The 21,801-nt window shown below is 43.5% G+C and overlaps 1 protein-coding gene across 4 annotated transcripts in view; it reads left to right on the top strand.

Moving 5' to 3' along the window:
• pard3bb (par-3 family cell polarity regulator beta b) overlaps positions 1–21,192 on the top strand; it is a 188,141-nt gene extending 166,949 nt beyond the window's left edge. For 3 of the 4 annotated variants that reach the window (XM_062402122.1, XM_062402121.1, XM_062402120.1), the window contains exons 24-27: positions 1,970–2,046; positions 16,232–16,450; positions 16,564–16,674; positions 16,858–21,192. In XM_062402122.1, coding sequence (XP_062258106.1) covers positions 1,970–2,046; positions 16,232–16,450; positions 16,564–16,674; positions 16,858–16,978 — 528 coding nt within the window. In that variant the 3' untranslated portion in view covers positions 16,979–21,192. Of the gene's footprint in view, positions 1–1,969; positions 2,047–16,231; positions 16,451–16,563; positions 16,692–16,857 lie in introns of all 4 variants that reach the window. The other variant, XM_062402123.1, reaches the window with a different exon arrangement.
• The last annotated feature ends 609 nt before the right edge of the window (positions 21,193–21,801 follow it).

Raw genomic sequence — 21,801 nt, 5'->3', positions numbered from 1 at the left:
TGTTGCCGCCCTTCCCCGTCACATCACACCTCTCTCTCTCCCTCTATCTCCACTTCCGTCTTTTAACATCTTGTTTAAATGGTGTGTCTAATTTCCCCTTTCACCTCCACGCTCTCTCCTCTCCATCTTCACCCCCATGCGCTCACTTGATTTCTAATTAATTCATCTCCGCTCTCTCCTCCTGCCACCGCTTACAAGGCCTCATATCTTTCTATTTCTCCCTCACCTGCTCTCTTTAACTCATTTGCTTCTCATTCACACTCTCCTTTTATTCCTCCCCATCTTCTTCTCATTCTTTCACTCCGCCACTCTTTCCCCGCCTATTATTCCGCTGTCTCTCTCCCTGAGATATTGAAGCTGTAATGACAGGTGTTCAAAAGAAAGCAGGACCAGCAACTCTTTCTTTTTTTTTTCTTGTGCCTCCTGGCATCATTCCCTTGGAATTGCAGAGAAATGAGTAGAGATGGAGAGAATAGAAAAGTCTGTGATATCTCATTCTCAGCACCTTTCACGTGTGCCGCCGTACCTTGAGTCGAGGAGCGGAGAAGGAAACAGTTTTCTATGAAACCCTCAACCTTTTGTCTTCACTGCTCGCGACACACACACACACACACTTCACCCTCTTTCCATTATGTTCTTATGGATTTAATATCCCTCTTTTTGCAATGTTATCAATAAGAGATGTGTGTTACCCAAAACAGCCTAATTTTACAGCAGCAGGGTTGTGACTAATTCTGCACCCTTGTCGTATTACGTTTTATCAGCCGAGTTCAGCGTTCATGCAGAGTAACAACAGTCACTCATACCCACGTTCTCTCTCAGCCCCTTATTCTGTTGAAATGAGTGTCGTTCAAAATATCAAGTTACAAAGAAACTGTCTTGTTGCGTGTCTACATATGTGTGTCTTTGGATTTGTGTGTGTTAATGGAGCTGGTTGAGGTTGTCGTTGGGGGTTTAGTCGGCTCCTTTAAGGAGCGCCGCGGCAGCCGGAATCTCCCCGCTGAATAGACAGGGATAATCCATAAGAGAGAGAGAGAGAGAGAGAGAGAGAGCGAGAGGAATGGAAAGAAGTGGAGGAAGAGGAAACTAGAAGTGAGGGTGAGTGAGAGAAGGAGAGAGAGGAAGAGTAAGAGACATTCAACTGTCAGCAGCTTGACTTAATCTTTTCTTTTCCTCAAAATGAGGATGAGACCTGTGTGTGTGTGTCTGTGTGTGTCTGTGTGTGTCTGTGTGTGTGTGTGTGTGTGTGTGTGTGTGTGTGTGTGTGTGTGTGTGTGTGTGTGTGTGTATTTGAGCAAGATGACTGCATCCTGTAATTAAGTAACCTAATCTAATAGAGACCCCCCCCCACACACACACACACACACACACACACCCTGGAAGACCAAAACTCTGACTCTAAATCCTTAATAACTAGCCTTTGTCAATCCTACATTATCCCTGTATCACAGACACAAAAACACACATGAATAAACACAGAAAACTAGGACCTTATGGTCACTATACACATTTAGACGTTTTTGTAATTTTTCAGTTTATATGAACTTGCAGCAGGTACTAATTTATAAAAAATAATTGTTTTAAACGAGAATGAGCACATACCCTCGCTCAGGCCATACAGTTTCCTAATGACACCACATTTAAATCCACCAGATCCAGATTTTTATTTGGATTTTGTACACGGCCATAAAACAGACCCTCTGAATAAAAGCCTGAATCCCGTGATGGTTTAGAAAGTGTTAAAACATTTCTGGATTAGCCGCTTTTGTCTGGAGCAAAGCCAACATTTAATGGATTCTCGGCCCATGTCCCATCCCTCCACCAAGTTTCGTAGAAATCCGTTCTGCAGTTTGTGTGTAATCCTGCTGACAAACAAACCAAACAGCAAACAAATGGACATGAGTGACAATATAACCATGGACGGAGGTAATTAAAAAACACAAACTAACCAGTTGTTTCTCTTCACCAGATGCCAGGCAGAGGGGCAGATCCTCGGATGGCACCACGTTATGAAGAGGTGGAGCGACAGTATGCCTCCTTACCAAGGTACTGCTTCTCCTCTCCTCTCCTCTCCTCTCCTCTCCTCTCCTCTCCTCTAATTAAATAGTCTGGTTGCTTTTCTTCATGTCTCCGGAGGCCTCAGTCTCAGCCAGGAACTCACCTTATCCTCTCCCTTGGGAAGACACACTCATACAGGGGTTGAAAACTGATCCCTTAACTCCCGGATCTGCTTCCCCACCAGTGTTTCCCATTAATTAGTGGCGGCCCACCACAGCCTAATGGGTCCAACCACAGTTTTATAATGATTTGAGAAAATGTTTTTCTTCTCATGCTCACATAAAAGATTTCCAACGCAGTGTTTTTTTCGTTCCATTGCGTCACAGTGAAGTTGTGCACAGCGCTCTTAGCCTGCTCTCTCTCTCTAGGCTCTAGATGTGTGTTCCCCCTTCACACAGGGCAAGTGGTCCTCAGAAGGGAGGCAGACCCTGTCATAGCACTGGCCCTATATCTGGGGACCTGTCATTTGGGGGGGGAAACACTGTTCACCTACAATCTCATCTGGATTATGCACCAGTGGTTAATATTCAAATCATCATATGTGTTATCCTGTAGTTTCTTTTAGTCTCCAACTATAAAGCTTGTAGATTGCAGCTGTTTTAATTTTTAATTTGCTGGATGCAATAATATGTTATTTAAAAAAAAATAACAATTTCAACAATCTCATTGTCTCAGAAATGTTGTTTACATGAAGCCTGGTTTCCTTTTATACAACTAAATGTCATCTAATATTTTATCTGATAAATTGCCACTTAAACCGAAACTTTAATTTTCTTTATTTAATCTTTGAGTCTCTGTTTTTAAATTTATTTTGTACCATCCTCTCGCCTCCTTTTCACACTTTGTTGTGATTTTTTAAATTACTTTTACACTTTAACGTGTCCCAGTATCACTGTACCATTATGTTTACATCCAAAAATGAAAGTTGTTCAAGTTAAGGTAAACGTTACAAGCCTCCTCTCACCTCGTGCTCATTTGCCTCTAACTACCCACACCTCGGCAGACTAACAAGTCAACAACGGACAAAAGGTTTGTTTGTGTGAGTGTGTAAGAGAGAGAGAGAGATAGAGAGAGGGCGAGAGAGGAAGTCAGTAATAGGTGGAATGACAGACAGAGGTTTTAACCGTTAGAAAGTTTACAGCCAGGTCCCCACCCCTGTTAAAATGATGAGAGATGGCTTTTTCACACCTCTATCATCTCTCTGTTTCTCTCTCTCTCTCTCTCCCTCCCTCTCTCTCGCTCGCTCTGTGTATGCGCATGTGAGTGTGTGTGTGAGAGAGAGAGAGAGGGCGGGAGAGAGAGAGTATTCCTATGTGTGGGTGATGACTTTGGCAGATGGGAGCGAGAACAGTGATGATAGTTTTGAGGTCTGGCTGTGGTATCTGAAAAGCCTTGGGAAATTTGACACACACACTGACACACACACACACATACAGTACACCCTGTCTCTGTTTCCACTTTCAGTCATGCACTGTAGCCCATAAATGCTGTGCCAATTTTACATGTAGGCCTCATGTTTAAAAAGTGCCCCGGAGTCATTTTTCTCCAAAAAGCTGCTCTGACACTCGGCCCACTCAGGACCTGGAACAGCTCTGACACATTTTCCTACAGGACTGAAGTGTGATTTGAAAGACTCCTGTCACCAACTATACATCTTTCTTACATTTGACGTCCATACACATGCTGTGAGGATACAGGTGAAGACAAAGAAATGAGACTTTCAATCAGCAGATTTGACTCTGAAGAGACCCCCATTCTGCACAAGCTGAATTACACTGTAGCCTGGATGCCAGATAGAATGTTTCTAACAGCCTGTCATATTTAGGGTGAGTCAATCACCAATCTGAAAACCAAAGAGCTGCCACATAAATACGTAGAATATGTCAGAAATATTTTACCTTCTCAGTGATTTGTATGTCTGACGCAGAATCATTTCTCTCCCTCACCGGTCTTTTTTTAGCTTCCTCCCTGCCTCTGCATCTCTGTCTCGACTCTTTCACCTGCTGTCACTTCACTCGGGAGATATTCCAGCGCCTGAGAGTCGGAGAAAAAGATCATGTTTGGAAACCGCATCCAGGCTGTTGACCTTATGAAAACATATATTAGCTCCTGGGCTGTGTGTATTTAGAGTCTGCACGCCTGTATACCTATGTGTGTGTGTGTGTGTGTGTGTGTGTGTGTGTGTGTGTGTGTGTGTGTGTGTGTGTGTGTGTGTGTGTGTGTGTGTGTGTGTGTGTGTGTGTGTGTGTGTGTGTGTGTGTGTGTGTGTGTGTGTGTGTGTGTGTGTGAGTGTATGAGTGTGGGTTGGAGGCACTGTGTTTGTGTGTGTGTGTTTGTATTTGTGAATTTGTGTTGATCCAAGTGGGTCCAAAAATACCTGTAGGGCCGTGTAGTCGGTTACTGTATGTTTGACTCAAAGTCAGTTAACTGGAGCACGGGGTATGCTGTGTGTGTTTGTGTGTGTGTGTCTCTGTTTGTGTGTGTGTGTGTGTGTGTGTGTGTCTGTGTGTGTTTGACGTGGTCTTGATGGCTCTAAAATTAAAACATGACCCAGCAGCAGCCTAAAGCAGAAACACTAAGGGTTTATTATATATTCTGTTACTCCTTCAAATGATCAGTCAGTGTGATTATGTTTTAGAAATGAGATATTAGAAAAGGTTCACAGGCAATTAATAAACTAAGCATTATTTAGGCTTGATATGTTGTTATTGAAACACTGATGATAAACTTGAAAGCATATTATCAGTTTGAATATTTTTTACCCTGGTGATTTCAGTCCATCACCAACGTGTAAACCCTTTCAAACATTCAGCTCTTGCATCGTATGTTCTTTACCCGATGATCTTACAAGTCAGAAAACGGCCTCCTTCTCTTTCTTACCCTCTGTAAGTCGTTCAAGCTGAGCTGTGTGGGTTTTCAGAGAGAAAGGAAAGAGGTGTAGACGCGACACCACATGTCCTTTCACTTCAAATCCCTCTCTGCCATTTTTCTTGAAATTACCTCTCCGCCCCCATTCCAGCCTTCCCCCCAAAGGACCCAGCTGAGGGTGAGAAAGGGTCACTGTACCTCCACCCATGTGACAACCGTTTTTAACCTCAGGATACCCCCCCCCCAAAAAAAAAAAAAAAAAGTGTTAAACATTTGCAGCCTCAACCTGAAAGAGAGATTTCCTGCCTCACCCCCGGGGTTCCAGAAATATGTATGAAAGCGTTTTCATACTCTTGTCATGTCAGGACCCCGGGGTGCTGCAACGTGTCCCGGGGTTGTGATCCAACATTTAAACATCCAAAGACATTCATGGGGCTGCGTTTCAAACTAAGAGTAGAATTTACATTCATGTGCTTTATGAACAGGTTTAAGATGAAGCTGCACACTTTTCATTTTTTTATTAGAGTGCAGAGAGACCTGCAAGAGAAAGAAAGAGGTTTATGACCTTCAGGAAACATCCGTGGCTTGAAATGAACGTACGTCTGTTTGAAATAACTTCACTGATTTATATGCATGCGTGCCTTTTACTGTGTGTTGCTACGCACCTGTGTGTGTGCGTGTGTGTGTGTGCGGGGGGGGAGTTTAAGTCATCCTGGGGTCAGTAGATGGGTATCAAACTGTATGTGTGTGTTGTGTAAACATGAGTAAGTTGTGCCCCGTACCATGTGTGCACCATTACTGACCTCTCTCTCTCTCTCTCTCTCTCTCTCTCTCTCTCTGTCTCTCTCTCTCTCTCTCTCTCTCTCTCTCTGGTGCTGAATAAAAAACCTTTCTTAAAGCTAATTGTTTACAGAAACTAAAATTGATCAGTATCTGAAGCTGATTGAGTCATGGAATTAAAAGCAGTTAACAGCTCAAACGTTAAGGTTTCATTCACATAAAACATTGCTTTCCTTAAACTTAATGAAAATGTAGTTTCCCCTGCTTCCTCCTTGAAATCGGTCTCTTATTGATTGAAGAAACTAAATTTACTGCAAGTAATTCAGCAAATCATGTATTTCATCTGTGTCAACATCATCAAGAAAGAAACTTTAAAGTAAGGACAAACCAACTTCCTAGATCAATTGGTTTAAATGTGCGTGACGTAACCCACCCCCCTCATATCCATGAAATAATAAACTAACCCCCCCTCTTTGTGTTTTTCTGATGTGACCCCCTGGTCTCCCATCAGCCCATGTTTCTGTTGATGACTGTTTTTCGAAATACCTCAGTATCTGCCATGTGACATTATTCCACATTTGCTCCATAATAACAGTTCTCTCTCTTGTTCCCAATGCAGCCTTGACCCAATTGGATTAGTCAAACACCCTCTCCCATTTGTCCTTGTTATTACTCTTATTGGATTTAAAGAGCCGATCAGAGTTCCTGTTCAGGTTTCTGGGAATGCTGTCACTTCCTCATTATAATGATAATTAGATGACTAGTAATTAGAAAGCAGATGTCTAACTGCGTTGTGCGCTCTTGCCTGTGTGTGTCTTTTTGTTGTGTTTCTTCATTTATTTCCCCTCCACTCTCGGCCTTGTCTGCTTCCATTCCTTGTTCCTGCCGTTCCGCCCCTCCCCTCCTCATCCCCTGAACTCGGGGTGAAAAGGACATTGTTGAATATTATTTTTCTCTCCGCTGAGGAGCGAAGTGCAGTGAGCATCTCTCTCTCTGTTTCCTCTTCCCTCCATCCCTCTTGAGGAGACCTCCCAACCGGGCCTGAGAGTTTCCCAGACCACTTTACTGCTGTGGACACAAACCGCCCCATTGTCCAGTTGTTTTTTTGCACGTTTCTGGACTCGTCAAGACTTTGCTTGTTTGTTAGCCATGTGGAGGATCCCAAGAAAGACCCTGCCTCTTACAGACTCCTGCCCCCCCCTCTCCTTTCTTCTCTTTCTCTTTCTCTTGACCCGCTCTTGTTCTCTGCTTCTAGTGTTTCTAATGTGTTCACCCATTGCTGCTTGAAAGAGTTCTGGTCCCAGCTTTGATCTCCATCGTGGACTCTGAAATGTTGGGTTACAACCTTTAATGTGTTGCAGAACCACTGGGTCCCGGCATGACAAGGGTATGATATGCTTTCAGAGGCCTGGGCCCCGGGGGTGAGGGAGGAAATTTGTCTTTCAGGCTCCCAGCTGGCAAATGTTTAACAGGTTTTTTTCCGGGGGTATCCTGGACCAGAACTGGTGTTAAGCGATACTGGGCTCATGTGGAGTCATGGAGTTGTGAAATGTACACACATAAATTGTACACAGTGGCAGAATAAAACAGAGGTAATGGAGCTTATCTTCAATCGTTGGCAAAGGATGTATTCGACTTTTTTCCTAGCAGACGATAGTTTCCGTGGACTTCACATTAGTTTTTCAATCATCAAATGTGTGCATGAATACATTAAGGAATTATGTGTTATCATGTGCGTCTGTCTGAAGAACAATAATATGGACGGGGCTTCATACATTTCAGCAGTTGCAGCTGTGCAGTGCTAACATCTGGCAGCAGCCTAATGGCCATCTGTCGTCTCTGTACTGCTACAACCATTTTTTCCAGAAAATCTCAGTTATAGCGCTCAGTTAAATGATCATTAAATGAGTTTGTGCATGAATTCAAAGTTCTGTTCCCCCCCCCCCCCCCCCGTTACCCAACGTGGGACATGCAACATGATCAGCGTGTGCAGAAATTGAGCTCATGTCACGTACTTTGATGCGGAATTGAAGGCACTGTGAATCGTGTCGATGATTTATGGATCTGTAGAAACAGGAAGCAGCTCGTGTTACTTCAACCGGCTGGAGTTTGACGTTGAAATAAAACAGCGAGGATGTGCCGATCGTGTTAGTGAACCTGTGTCTTTACTTTCAGCTCCAACATCCAGCAGTCACTACTGAAGTTGAAAATGATTCACATGTTTTCAATGAAACGGACATTTAATGTTTTCCAGCTTTTAACAGAGGTCAGTGGTTCTAAGCTTAGCACAGTGGCGGATCTAGGTTTTGTTCTTAATCAGGGGCACAATTTACACAGAGGAGCCAGTTGTATGTCCAACATCCATGCATATTTCCTAATTCAGTAAGTTGCCCATTTAAGCATATCTAATCCTTATACAAAAACAGAAGACTACTGACAGGACATGGGCTCTTCAGGGGCCAAGCAGTACTCACCCGGGGCCAGGGCACCTCTGGATCCGCCCCTGGCTTCATTGACAAAGTTCAAAACAAACGTTTTCTGAACACACGGTTGTGTTTGTGCGTTCATCTCTGTTTGTGTTTGTTTTCCTCCCTCAAACCTCTTTCATATAAATCTCTGAGCATATACAGACAGGATGTCTCCCGTTTTCCCTCGTACATTTTCCGAACTCCTCCTTGTATACCAAATAATGGCTCTTGAGGGATTGCAATTTTTGTCAGCGATTTGTATCCTGTGGTCGTCCACAGAGCAAAATTTCACCAGCCTGGAACTATTACGTCTTGTTAGAGGGAGACCCTATTGACTCAAGATGTTGTATAATGGAAGCTATTTGAATGGGACACGCCGTTACCAGTAATTGATTTCACAATGTTCAGGAAGTTATCCACTATACTAACCATAAGTGGTTACGTATGACACTGCAATAACTAAACGTTAACTTTAGTTTGAAGACTTTCAGGAAGTGGATAAAGACGTACCTGTACCTACAAATCTATGCCAACCTCAGATTGGGTCCCAGATGAGCTCAGTCTCGAGAGGCGCATGCAGGACACTGTCAGACCAAGCTTATGCTTAGAAGATTGTTACTGTCTCAGGCTTCATATGGGGACAAATCCAGTCATCTCGGAACAGCTTGTCCAAGTGGGGACAAAGGACTTAAAGAAGAAATCAATGAGGGTTAGCAGGATTATTCAAAAATGATGCGATCGGATGTTATGGAAATCCTGACGAGGGGGCGAACCCAGGATTTATTTAATTTATTTTCAAATTGTTAGAAAGGACATTTTTTTCTTTTTGAGTAAATGGAATTGCATCTTGACGTTAAAGGGATGGGTATATGAATTTTTTATCCAAATGTAAATCTGGATCTTGTGGATTCAGAAACTCCAATGAGAATCATTCTAGTTTGATTGTGAGAAACGCACAAATATCGAAATATTATGTGTCATTATGAAAGAATGGCAGGAGAGAATAGAGTGTGGCAGGCCTTCATAATGGGTAAACACTGCAAACGGGCCATCTCTCATTTAAAATGTTGATCAGAATGTATTTTTTCCCGGTGGATGCTGCCTGCGATTGTCAGCCTCTGCGAATTCTTGGCTGCAGCCTCGTCACTCAGTTTCCAAATGGCATGGCCGCATTATGATGGGATGCGAAAAAACCAAACCACTCCAAATCCCCATTGTTCTGCCCTCTCCGTGTTTCCGAGGCAACAGTCTCTTACCATCTGGAAGGCCCTCATCCCTCAGTTCCTCTCACTTTCCTCTAATGGGTTTCTCCTCTGTCCTTTTCCCATCTCATTTTCTTTTTAGTACTGTTTCTCTTTTTATTTTCAAAGACATGTTTTCCCAGCTTTTGGTTGTACTCTAATTTGATTCCCTCTCCCGGTTCCTCTCTGATGTGCTCACTTTTTCAGATACTTCACACTTTTAAGTGCTTTATTACCGTACTGGTTCTCTTGTTCTCCTCCTCTTTTTATATCCTGGTCAGTTTCATCTTTGTCTCTTTTTCAATCGCATTCTTAAAACCCAGTTCTCTGTATTATGCACCCATTCACTGACACACACACACACACACACACACACACACACACACATTCCAAAGTTGTACACAAACACACTTCCACACACAGGGGAGTGTAATCATGTTAATTTGCTGGATTGGTCCCGTTTGTAATTCGTGATCTCCAGGTGGATTTATCCTGTTTGACAGAACTTTATTGACAAAGACAGATTGGAGCCCCTGAAAGGTGTTTAGTTTCATTCAAACATGAACTGTATGAACAAGTGTGTGCGTGTGTGTGTCTGTGTGTGTGTGTGTGTGCGCGCTCTCTCTCCTCTAAAGTAGTGCCTATTATTCTCAGCAGATGCTGACCTTCAGCATGCCAGCTCTCTGGAGGGCAGCACTTGCTTCTCTGCCTTTTTTCCCTTCTTTTCTTCTCCTCTACCCCCCCCCCCCCCCTTCGCTTTCGTCTTCCTCCCTTCTCATTTTCTGCTCCTTTCTTCCTCTTTCGTGTTTTTCTTCTGAGCTTCCATCTGGGAGGCTCAATCTCTTCTATTTGTTGGCCCATTCATCATTAAGCTTTCAAATCTAAACTCTCTCTCTCTCTCTCTCCATTTCACCCGTTCATTTCCCTCGTCCTCAGTGTCGTCTCCTCCTCGTCCTCTTCACCCTTATTCCCTCTGTCTAACTTGACTGTCCTAAGCCACATGCCTTCCCTGCATGCATTTGTTTTATTGAAAAATATTCTGTTTCTCCTCAACACCTTGTTTGGAGACAACCTGTGTCTCTCCCTCTTTCTAGGTCTTGTCCTCACTACTCTCTGTCTTCTGTTTACACCAACTTCTCATCCTCTCCACTTTCATCCGCCTCCTCTCTATCTTCTCCTTGGTTGTTTGAAAGGAATACAGATGAAGATATTACTCTTTAGTGATCTGCTCTTTGTCTGTTTGCTCCTTGCTGGCCAGACGGCTTGACACAGATTTCCCTCCCTCTGTGAAGTGGCCTGTAATTACACCTTCGCCACGTAGGTCAAGAAACAAAAGATTGTGTCTTGATTTTAGTTTTTTTATTTCCAATCCCCAGTGAAATTAACAAGTGTAATCCTCTTTTTTTTTTGTGCGTGCTCTTAACTCTCCGTTCATCTTTTCTTTTTCGGGAATATTTGAAGGTAATTCGCCTCATTTTCAACACATCACTGCAGAAATCTCTCCTCTGGTAATGATGCTAAACAGACTTTTACATAAAAAGAAGCAAATAAATACAATGAGTCTATTCTGTGAGAGGGGGGTGTTGAACTCTTATGAAAGGTCCATTGACAGACCCTGGAAATCAGTGTTTCTAAACCATATCAGAGATGTTCACGGTGATAAAACAAACATTATGTCAGCTTGACTTCCACTCCAGTTGCAGGGTCACTAATGGTCCGGTGCTCCACCAAATGCTGTTAACTTTGCCAAATGGTATTGAAGGTTTGAATGTTATGTCTATGTATTTGGTATGCCCCCTAATCCTGGCTGATAATACCCTTGCTTAGCCTTTGACCCCCACCTCTAAGTGTTTGGTGGGAACTGAAGGAGTGTCACATGACTTCAAGAGGTCAGGAGGCAAGGGAGGGTTTGCGGGTCACGTGCACACGCACATGCACAAGCACCCGGACAAACCACACTGACAGCTGAACCAACAGAGCACCATCTCTGCCATAAACACACACACTCACCCCCAGACACACACAGTATGTAACCACTTAACCATAAGTAGAAAAACAGCTTAGTGTCTTATTGGGCTTCTCCCTAATAAAACAGAAGGACCTCTCTGTGCTGCTGCAGGCGCCACTCTTAATGACTTTGCTGCTGAGCTGTGAGGAGTTGGGGTCTCTTCACTTACTTACAGTTAAGACGGCTCCAGATGCTGTGTACTGTACCTGTGCAGAGGGCTCACAGCGCAGCTTACAGTGATTTCACTTACTCACAACAAGACAACCCGCCAATCACGCTGAGAGCCCTGCCTCCCCGCTCGCTGCCGGAGACTCCTCCTTCACCGCCGGGCTGGTGCCTCCTTCATCTCACATGCTCCTCACAGCATCGTGTGCAGTCAATAGAAATTTAGATATTAAACGCAGACCAAAACCAATCTAATATGTAAATTTCAAAACCTGCAAGATGTGAAGCAGGTTTCATTTTCATTTTTAGTGTGTTCTTCCCTGGAAGTAGGCTTCCCTGTTGTATCGTACCATTCCTTAGCTGAAACTTCTTTCTCTACCCTTCATTATTTCTCACTTAGGATTTTATTGCCTTATTGTTTGGACCGTGATGCCTCCGTGATTAAAGCTTTCATAATGAAGTCTCGCATTAGGCAGAGGAAACTAAGTTACAGTTAGTCTAACCCCGGGGACATTATATCACTGCAGCTACGTTTTCATCGCGGCTTCCAAAATGACATTACGACAGCAGTTGTGGAACAATTTCCCGCTATTAATCCGTTTTATTACCAGACTGTCAAAATGTGGGGACAGAGAATCTGACACCGTTGGATGCAATTTAAACAAATGAGGTATTCCTCTCCACACCTCAAACACAGAATCAGTTTTAAATGGAGATCAAGACGTGGCGCGACTCTAGAAAGACTCATAAAGGAGGTAAGTGAATTAAAGTGGCAGTTAGTTTATCGCCTCTTCCTCCCTTTGCTCCTCTTTCACTCACTTTAAATATCACTCTCACCCTCCCTTACCCTCCCTCGCTCATCTGCAACTTCTCCTCTGGTCTAGTGTTGTGTTTGTTTGTGCGTCAGTGTGTTTTGCTTTTTATTGAGACGATCCATCTGCGACGTGGCTGTCATTGGCTCTCCGGAGATGTTTTAATGTGTTGTGTCACCACGTTACGTCTTGGTCTCTCTCAGACAGGCCCGGGATGATAGATGGCTGAGTGTAAGTGTGTGAGTTCCTTGATAACAGCTGTGTCCAGCCATGGTTCCAGAGAGAAGAAGTGAAAGCGTGTGTGTGTGTGTGTTTATGAGAGAGAGGGGCAGCTGCAGAGGACACATAACAACTCCTTGTTTCCTCTGAAATCCATCAGAAATCTCTTAAATACCAGGGAATTAGAGAGGCTCACATTACTCTCAATTACTGTCAGACCTGGAGAGAAGACTTTCCAATTATCCCTTCAAATACCTAACCTGTGTACCCGCAGTGCGCTATCCGTCCATATAACTATCTGACAGTATCAGAGAAGCCATCCTGAATCAGGTCCCTATCAAGCTGAGTCTGTCCGGGGAGTTGCTGTTCTGCTCGGACTGTTTCTATCTCTTTCGTCTTGGTTTGATTACTCTCTCAGTTATGTTAAACAAGTTGTTGCAAGTGCCAGAAATTTGTTCCCATTCATTACATCTGTTTCTAACTTTTTTTTATCTCCCCTCTGCGTCCCACACACACAGACACTGCACACACACACACACACACACATACCAACAGACTCCTCATTTAGTCTTAACTCATCTCCAGCTGTGTGCCAATTTGCCTCCTCCAGAGTATGTGGGGTTTGAGAGGGGGTGATTAGGAGCTAGTGCTGCATATAAGCTAGGGTTTGCAGTGTGTGTGTGTGTGTGTGTGTTAGTGTGTTAGTTCATGAGGAATGTTGAGTTGTCTGTATTTGGGGTCCCACTGTATGTCGACATAATTGTTCATTTTACAACCTATATACTTATCTGAGTGTGCATGTGGCTGTGTGAGTGTGTGTGTGTGTGTGTGTGTGTGTGTGTGTGTAATGGGTTCCCATCCTCATTACCCCCTAATCCCCAGCTGCTGCACAGTGCTCACTGGGTTCCTGGAGGGAGAATTCCAAACTTGCCAACGGATTTACAGCAGATTCCCACTGGATTTCTGCTCCATTCCCAAAATGGAATCTCTCATAAGACCTCAGGGCCACAGCTCAGGATTGTTTTCATTGTTGACCAGTCTGTCAATGGCTTTTTGAATTAATCAATCAATCTGCACAATGCTTGAAAAAAGAGGGAAAAGTCCAACTGTGACTTGTTTAGAGCTGCACGTGTTGTCCAACCAAAAGTGCACAGATATTGTGTCTCTAATGGTTTTAACAGTGAAATCTTGTGAATTCCACGGTTGAGCAGCTGCAACAGGCAAATATCTGGTGTTTTTATTTGATTAATCACTTCCACAATTTGTCAGTAATCTGGCAATTCATTTAATTCAACAATTTGATCAACTAATGGTAAAATGAATTCAATAACTGAAATAATGTCGATATTTCCCAATAATCACAAAATTTGCTTCTTCTTTAAGCCACAATTCCTTCATGTACTTTTTAACTTCCCCCTCCCATCTTTAACTGGTCTCATAGCCACTGGCCCCTTTCTGTGTTATTTCATTTTCTCCCTATTTAAGGCCAATTCATGCTTCTGCTCGTAACCTATGCAGAGCCCTACACCATGCCCTGATGTGCACCCCCCCCACATGTAATTACACATCGAAGCCAAGCAGACTGAGCACTTGTTGGTCTGCTTGGTAGCATCTCATTTCCAGCAGACTCACCTCCATTTTTTTGTTGTGTTGTAGGAGCCAACATGGACAACTGTGATTGAAAATATCAATAAAACATGATGTGTTCTAATAGCTCTTATAAAAGCTGATTATATTTTAATTGATACGTCCATTTCACTCCTTTTTGTGTCTTTTTTGTCTCTTCACCTCTTTTATTATGGTTTGTTTATCTGCATCTCTCCTTGGAACGTCCCCCGACACTCTACCTCTCCTCTGCCTCTCATCTCTTCCTCTCTGCTCGGCCTTCTCCTCCTCCCCATCACCTATCCGCCACTCTTATCTGAAACTGTCGGGGGCCACGGGGCCAAATGCTGAGTGACAGATAGAGCGACCGATATGGGCATTCAGGTATACACAGGCTCCGGGGTGGACGGACAGTCAGCGAGGCAGATTGTCTGGCACGCTGGCGGGAGGGCTTGTAGCCATAAATCGCCTAAGAAGGGAGAGAGAGAGAGAGAGGCAGACGGACACATGGACAGACGGGACAGCTGGCTGACTGACGTGTTGGTGAGGCTCTGTAGCAGAAGAGACGCAGACAAGACGGCTGTGGCCATCAAGACGAGGGACATTTGAGACCTGTCGCTGATTCGCTCTGCCCACAATGAGCACGGCAGAACAAGTCAAAAAGCAGGAGACAGATGACAGATAGGTTAACAGACAAGTTGACGAGTTACAGACTTGTTACGTGCTCACAAACACGCACACACACACACACACACACACTTGCTCTCATGGCGGACTCGGAGACAGGAGGGGCAGAGGAAGACATCCCAAACACGATGGGCATGTAGTTAGTTAGACACTTTCCATTGCTGACCACCCAAACTGCCACACACAGGCGTCAGCCCGGGGGACCACCAGCACACTGTGTGGGTCTGTGTGTGTATGAATGTGTGCGAGTATTTATGTACAGATCTGTGTTAGTGTCAGTCGGTCTGTCTCCGTGGTTTGCGTTGAATGTTCTCGTTATGTCCCGGCGGCAGGTTTAATGTGTGACTGGTTGGAGGTTGATTGAGCTCCACCTGCTCCACCCTGTGTATCCATCACAAGAGTCCTGACACGCACTGATTCTGCTTCAGCAGCTTAACACACGTTTGACTTAATATACACTGACAAAAGAAAAGTGTTTTCAGTGTTTTAAATATTTTTCAATAAGAGAGTGAAGATGAGGCAGATGGGTAAATAGAGAGAGAGTGAGAGACGAATGTTCGACCAATGAGAAGAGGCAGAAAGACAGAGAGATAAAACATAATACCTCGTAATGTTAGCTATGTGGACGACACGTGTTTGTGTACTTGCTTTCCACTGGGCACAAGACATCAATATCTATTAACAGGACTGGACTGGATTACCACAGCTGTGTGTGTCAGTGTGTGTGTGTGTACGTGTGTGTGTAAGTTTTGTGCATGTTAACTGAGCCTTAGCCTACTAAAAACGGCCACATGTCACTTATGTTCTGTTGCTATGTGATTTTTGGCTGGGATTGGCTGGTGACTGCATGTGTTTGTGTGTGTGTGTGTGTGTGTGTGTGTGTGTGTGTGTGCGTGTGTGTGAGTGTGTGTGTGTGTGTGTGTATGATTCCCTCACTCACTCTTCTCCAGTCTGAAGCAAATAGTTTGTGGCAGATTTTCATGAATATTTCAGCCATTTTCTTTGACAGTACTAAATGCGGTATTAAAATTTACTGATATTTGCCTTATTAAAAAAAGCTGGTGTTTGCAGTGGCAGCAGTTGGTTGATGATTTGTTTAGTTGTGAGTGATTTCAGGCAGAGCGTGAGGTGAAAACCACATCAGTTATGTGGTGCCATGTGGAGAATGAAGCTCGACTGTCACACACAACGTTTTATGTCTTTTGTTCAAAGCAAAGTCTGAATTAAAGTTTTATTTTCCTAAGTTTGAAAATGACAAATTCTGTTAAACTTTTCTTCCATTGCAGTTTAATTGTATCTCTGCTCTGCTCTCTTCCTCAGACGGGGTCCGTTGGATCCGGCTGAATACCCCATGCAGCCCTGGGCAGGTCACTACCCCGGACCCCCCCAGGCCCCACAGGGCTACCCTCAGCCCATGTCCTACCCTAACCCCAACGCCCAGCCTGCTCCGTCTTACTCCGGCTACCCACCCCCTGGCCAGCCGTACCCACGTCCAGGTGACCCACGGGGGGTTGACCCTGCCTACTACCCCCACCCAAGGTGAGTGAATGCAGAGAGACATTAGTATGCATGTATACAACAGGATATTAGAGCTCTGATTTACGTTGTAGTCTAGAAGATGAATTTGACCACACTATGTGTTATGCTGCTAGCTCTCAGCAGAGAGGGCCCATGCGGCAGGACGTGCCCCCCTCCCCCACCCCTCCACTTCGAGGCCTACGGTACGACACGATGATGCGTGGAACTGGGGGTGGAGGCTACAGGTAGGGCCATTACCAAGGTAAATTCTGAGATCTTACATTTTCTATTTAACTAAGTTATTAAACCTTAACTTGATTATTAAAGCAGTACGGTTCCAATATGGAAAATAAAGCTTGAAAGCCTGTTTCTCTCCTTGATAAAAAAAAGCATTTTAACCGACCTGCGAACCCGTCTGATTGGTGCAGGCACCTGGTGGATCCTGGTCCGGACCAATATAGCTACACTGGGGAGGTAGGAAGACAGCAACAGCAGCCGCAGCACCAAACCAACCCAAGACAGAAGAATGCCATGACCGCAGCTGTGTAGACCAATCACGTCCAGGGATGATCAAAATGAACAGAATGCTGATCGCTCTCGATTGTGCGGCTCCTCTGCTTCCACCGCTCTAATGAAACAGAGTCCAAACCCCTAATGGTGCGAATCACCATCATTATCAGACATTGTCTACTCTGTTGAAAAGTATATGGTTCTACCCAGACGAGGTAAAGGAGGTTAATTATAGAGGAGCTGGCTCGATGCATAATGTCTTGTTTGAAGTCATTTAAATTGCTTGGAGTCTTCCCGGAGTGTCAAATTAGCGGGGCTTTTTGCTTTTCACTATACTCTGATTAATTTGTCTCTTTCTAGAAGCAGTCAGAGGCTCAGGTAATTGGATCCATTTAAATTAAGCCACCAAAGGCACAAATACAGCTCTGCTCTCTCATATTGAAGCTGTCACTTTCACTACGGCCGCTCCGACAGCAAGGCAGAAGATAAAATACCCTTAAATAAGAATGCAGTAACACACTGACCTCAGTTTCCTGGCCGTTCACATTCTGAGGCAACAACTTCCACTGATAAACACAAATTTATCATCAGGACTAAAGCAGCTCATGTTTACAAAGAAACGTGAATGTGGGTCTTTTAGTCTTTCTCCCCTGAGGACAAGTTCAGATGAGGACGAGAGTCGGAATGACCCCGTGTTTCCAAACAGTGTGGGCAGCCGCAAATTAGTGTGAAGATGTCATTCTTTACTGTGATGGTAATGGCTGCTGAAACAGAGGCGTTGTGCAGAAAGTCGGTTTATCCCTCCGAGCCAAATCACTACAACAAAAGCTCCACAGAGCATCGGGAGACGATGGTTCCTCTGCTGAATGAAGTGCTCCTTTTGGCGCCGCTTGTTGTAATTGTTGAAGTGCACCATAGCACAGTAGAGCACTTGTATGAATGATTATTCCTGTGTCATTTTATGCTTTTAATAATGATGTGATTGCCTTTTATTCTTATCAAACGAATGTTTCTATACATTCACAACCTAGTTCCTGAGTCTGAAACCATTCAGGCTCACAGCACTAATGAACCATCCCAGAATATTACTGTTTCAGACCACGTTACATTTCAATGATAAATCTCATCTGTATGTTTTTTTTATTCCAAGAATTATATGACTGAAGGTTTTTCTACGGACAATTAACTTGATTTAAAAATGAGCCCTTCTTGAATGTATGAAAACGAACGGTGTTATTTCCATCTAGTTCACAAAGTCAACCATAGACTGTAGATAAAGATGGAGCACGCGTCTCCACTTCCTCCCAGGATACGAGCGCTGCCATCTCGAGCTGATGATGTCTCAGCTGTCAATCATCACATTTCACCACAATTCTTATACCTTCAAATTAAACTTGCTGGAAGATATGAGCACTGAACCTCATATCTTCAAGATAAGATAAGAACTACTCTAGTTTACAAAAAACAACTTTCAGAAAACCTTACTTGACCTGTAGGCTACTCTGAGATTTCATTTCGGTCTATGACTCATCCACTGTCATGCAGGAGGCGGGATTCCTGCCCTGTACTGCTGTCAGCCACTAGAGGGCGATCCAGATGCTTTGGCATTTCTTTTTGGGGAGCCGCCATGTCGTCCATCTTGTTTTACATCGTAAACTTCTTATGTTTTGAATCATCTCACAATGATCTGAGTCTTTTTGGTTTTCTATCCGACATATGATTGACAAAGTTTGATCTGAATAATAATATCAACCCATAAGCTCTGATGTAACAGAAGAAGCTCTGCTCAGACCCAGATGATATCTCAATGGAGACGATACACAAACCAAAGCTTTGTAATGCTGCCTGGTCCTTCACTCAGATTAACAGTTCACGTTTCTAAACACAAAATAATTGATTTATCAGTGACTACAGTGCTAGGAGTTACTAGACATCAATCTAAGAGAAGCAGGCGAATAGAGGACGTGAGAAAAATGATTGTCGAAGCTTTAATTTTGTGTAAATCAGGCCGAAAACTTGTTCTGTTTTCGGGGCAGGTGTTGAACTGACCAGCTGTCCGGCTCACTTTCACTCAGCGTTACTCAACAGCCTCTCCCTCCGTGGAGGACATGTACAGCTCGCCCCAGTCGGGCTGTGAAGGAGGCTCATTACACATCCCTACGACCCGGTGGTGTAGGCGTCACTGCTCGTTGAAACACGAGTTGGGCATCGGAGTGCTCGTCTCACCGCTGCTCCATGGAGTAGATCCATTTAGCCACTTACTGAACCATCAGTTAAGTGAAACGGAGATTTAACATTTCTGTTTGTTCCATTCCACAAAGCCCTGCAGTATTAACTTAAATGACAATTTCCCAGATTTGATGAGTTGCATCTATGTTATTAAGAATGAGGATGAAATACCACTAAAGGATGAATGTTGAGAGTAATTTGACTGAAACCCACGTGAAAGAATGTGAAGTAGAGGAGTGAAAACGCTGCTGTGTGCTTGTTCATTAGAGAAACATGGATGATTGAGTAGAAGGAGGTAGATTGAAATAATTAGTAGGGAAAATAGGGAACGGTGGAAAGAAAGAAACAGAAGTGAGGATGGGTTGAGATGTGACGAGGGAAAAATGAAACTGATGGTCTCAGAAAGAAAAGAGGGATGATGGTGAAGAGGAAATAGATGAAGGTGTTGATGGAGGCAGGGGAGAGAAATGGTAAAAACAGATGCCGTGCAAGACCCCAATGACGAAGAGGAGAGGAAACGAACAGAGGAAAGAATGAAAGATCGTAAAACTTATGGGCGGGGCTTGCTCTGCAGTTGAAAGGGGGGGGGGTATGTTATCGTATTGACTGAATGTAGTGACTTTGGAATTTACTTTACAATATCTGTTTTTTTTTCACGCTATTATCACTTTTTATTCTTCCTCAGTAAGTCCAAGTGTCCAGGAATTTACTGAACGTACAATAATGAACCACATCTGAAGGAGCCTGATGGTCGACTCATCGGTCAAGTGTACAAAACTGACACCAAAATAATTCTCATGCTGTCACTCACTCAGTCTTTACTCTTTAATCCAACCTCCACATCGGTGAGTGGTGGAGTCCGGGTTGTACCATGACCTCAAACAAACTGCTAGTTGGGCAGTAAATGCTCCAATCTAATGTAGTCTAATTAATCAATTAATGTAAGTTCAAGATCATTTAAATTAGGACTGATTGATTCACAACTAATAATCTACACTTCAGAGTTTAACTCTGTAACTCTGACGCCATTATACCAAAAAAGACTCTTGTTCATTCCAACAAAGTGTTGTTACTATTATTAAAGAGATAGTTCAGTGAAAAATGATCACTCTCTACTCACCACTATGCCGATGGGGGGGGGGAGTGTTTGAGAATCCAATACACGCTCTGGTGTAGAAGTGGAGGTTATTCCAAAACAAGAGCTCGACCAATCGCGAGTCAGCTCCAGCTGAACATGCTCCAGTGTGATTAGAACCACCTGAAATAACAGAAACCATCTTAGAGAAAAACGTATTTCACTTTTCAGTTTTGGTCCATGTCACATTCAGTCCTGTCATTCATCTTGATTTACATTCTACGGTTTGAAACTTTTTGTTGCTGCGCCTGAATGCTGGGTGAACAGTCCACTGGGAACATTCTATGAAGGTGTTTACTGTTGCTCAGTAATATTACTACACATTTCACATATATGTCATATTTAACATATTCTTTTTTAATGACAGTTGTTGTTGTTGGTTTGTGTTTACCAGAGCCACATGATGTTTGGTTGCTGTAACTGTGTTACTGTAAGAAAGATCCATCTCTCTTCTTCACAGGTTCATGTTGGTTTTTCCTGTTTGAAAATTACCTGAAAATGTAAATCTTAATATTTCCAAAATTGGGTAAAACAAACAGGACATTGTGGTGTAGCGTTGTTGAAGGTACTGAGCATCTGGTGTGTGTCGCCCTCTGGTTTGTGTCAGTACAGGATGAGTTGCACAAGATGAAGGTACGAAACCAGAACCCTCTGTTTGAAGAGCGCTGGTACTCCTGGTTCTCCTCGTACAGAGACCAGGGAATGAAGGAACCAACTAAATAACCTCTGTCCTACAAGTATAACATTTTTATTACACTGATTGTATCCAAATAAAAATGCTTTTTATAATGTTGTAACAATAGCAATGATTTATATTCCTGTTTTCCTGCATTTTTATATTTATGTATATAACATCCTCTTTTTGCATTAAAATATTCATTTGAAAACACGGTTTCCCAAAGATGTCATTCTTTAAATGTTAAAACATGTCCTTCACTTCTTTACGCTGGAACGCGGGCCCGGCACATCTGCTAAGGTTAATTAAATACGAGTCAGGAGAAATTATTTCCCTCATGTCCCCCGTACCCTGCAAGGTGAATCGTTAACATTGCCAACTCAATTTAGTCCATCATTTAAGCAGCTGATAAATGGTTCCTTTTGTGATAAGAGATAGATGTTGGCCCCAAATTAATGCAAGACTAATTATCAATTAGAAACCTGAGATAAGGAACACTGATTGCCGCGCAAACTTTTTTTGAGTTTGTCTGGCGCGGTGCCATCGCACTGCCGGGTCGTATCCCTCCCATTAAGAAGCGTTTAGTCCCAGTCTGTGGCTGAAAGGTGCTTTTTTATATATATTTTTAGCCGACACGGTGGGCGGGGGGGCAGGGGGGGGACTCGGGCTGCAATCAGAGAAGTTGAAAGTAATGAGACGCTGAGGCCAAGGGAATGTTTTATCAGTCAAGGCTTAATTAGCATATCCCCGACCTGCAGCCAATGGGGAGAGGGAGAGGGAAGTAATTAAATTCTCCTGAGTCACTGCCAAGGTTCATTTTGT

The sequence above is a fragment of the Platichthys flesus genome, chromosome 13 (assembly GCF_949316205.1).
Source record: "Platichthys flesus chromosome 13, fPlaFle2.1, whole genome shotgun sequence".
Lineage (NCBI taxonomy): Eukaryota > Metazoa > Chordata > Actinopteri > Pleuronectiformes > Pleuronectidae > Platichthys > Platichthys flesus.
The sequence above is the reverse complement of the archived record's forward strand: the minus strand, read 5'-3'. Positions and strand labels throughout refer to the sequence as shown.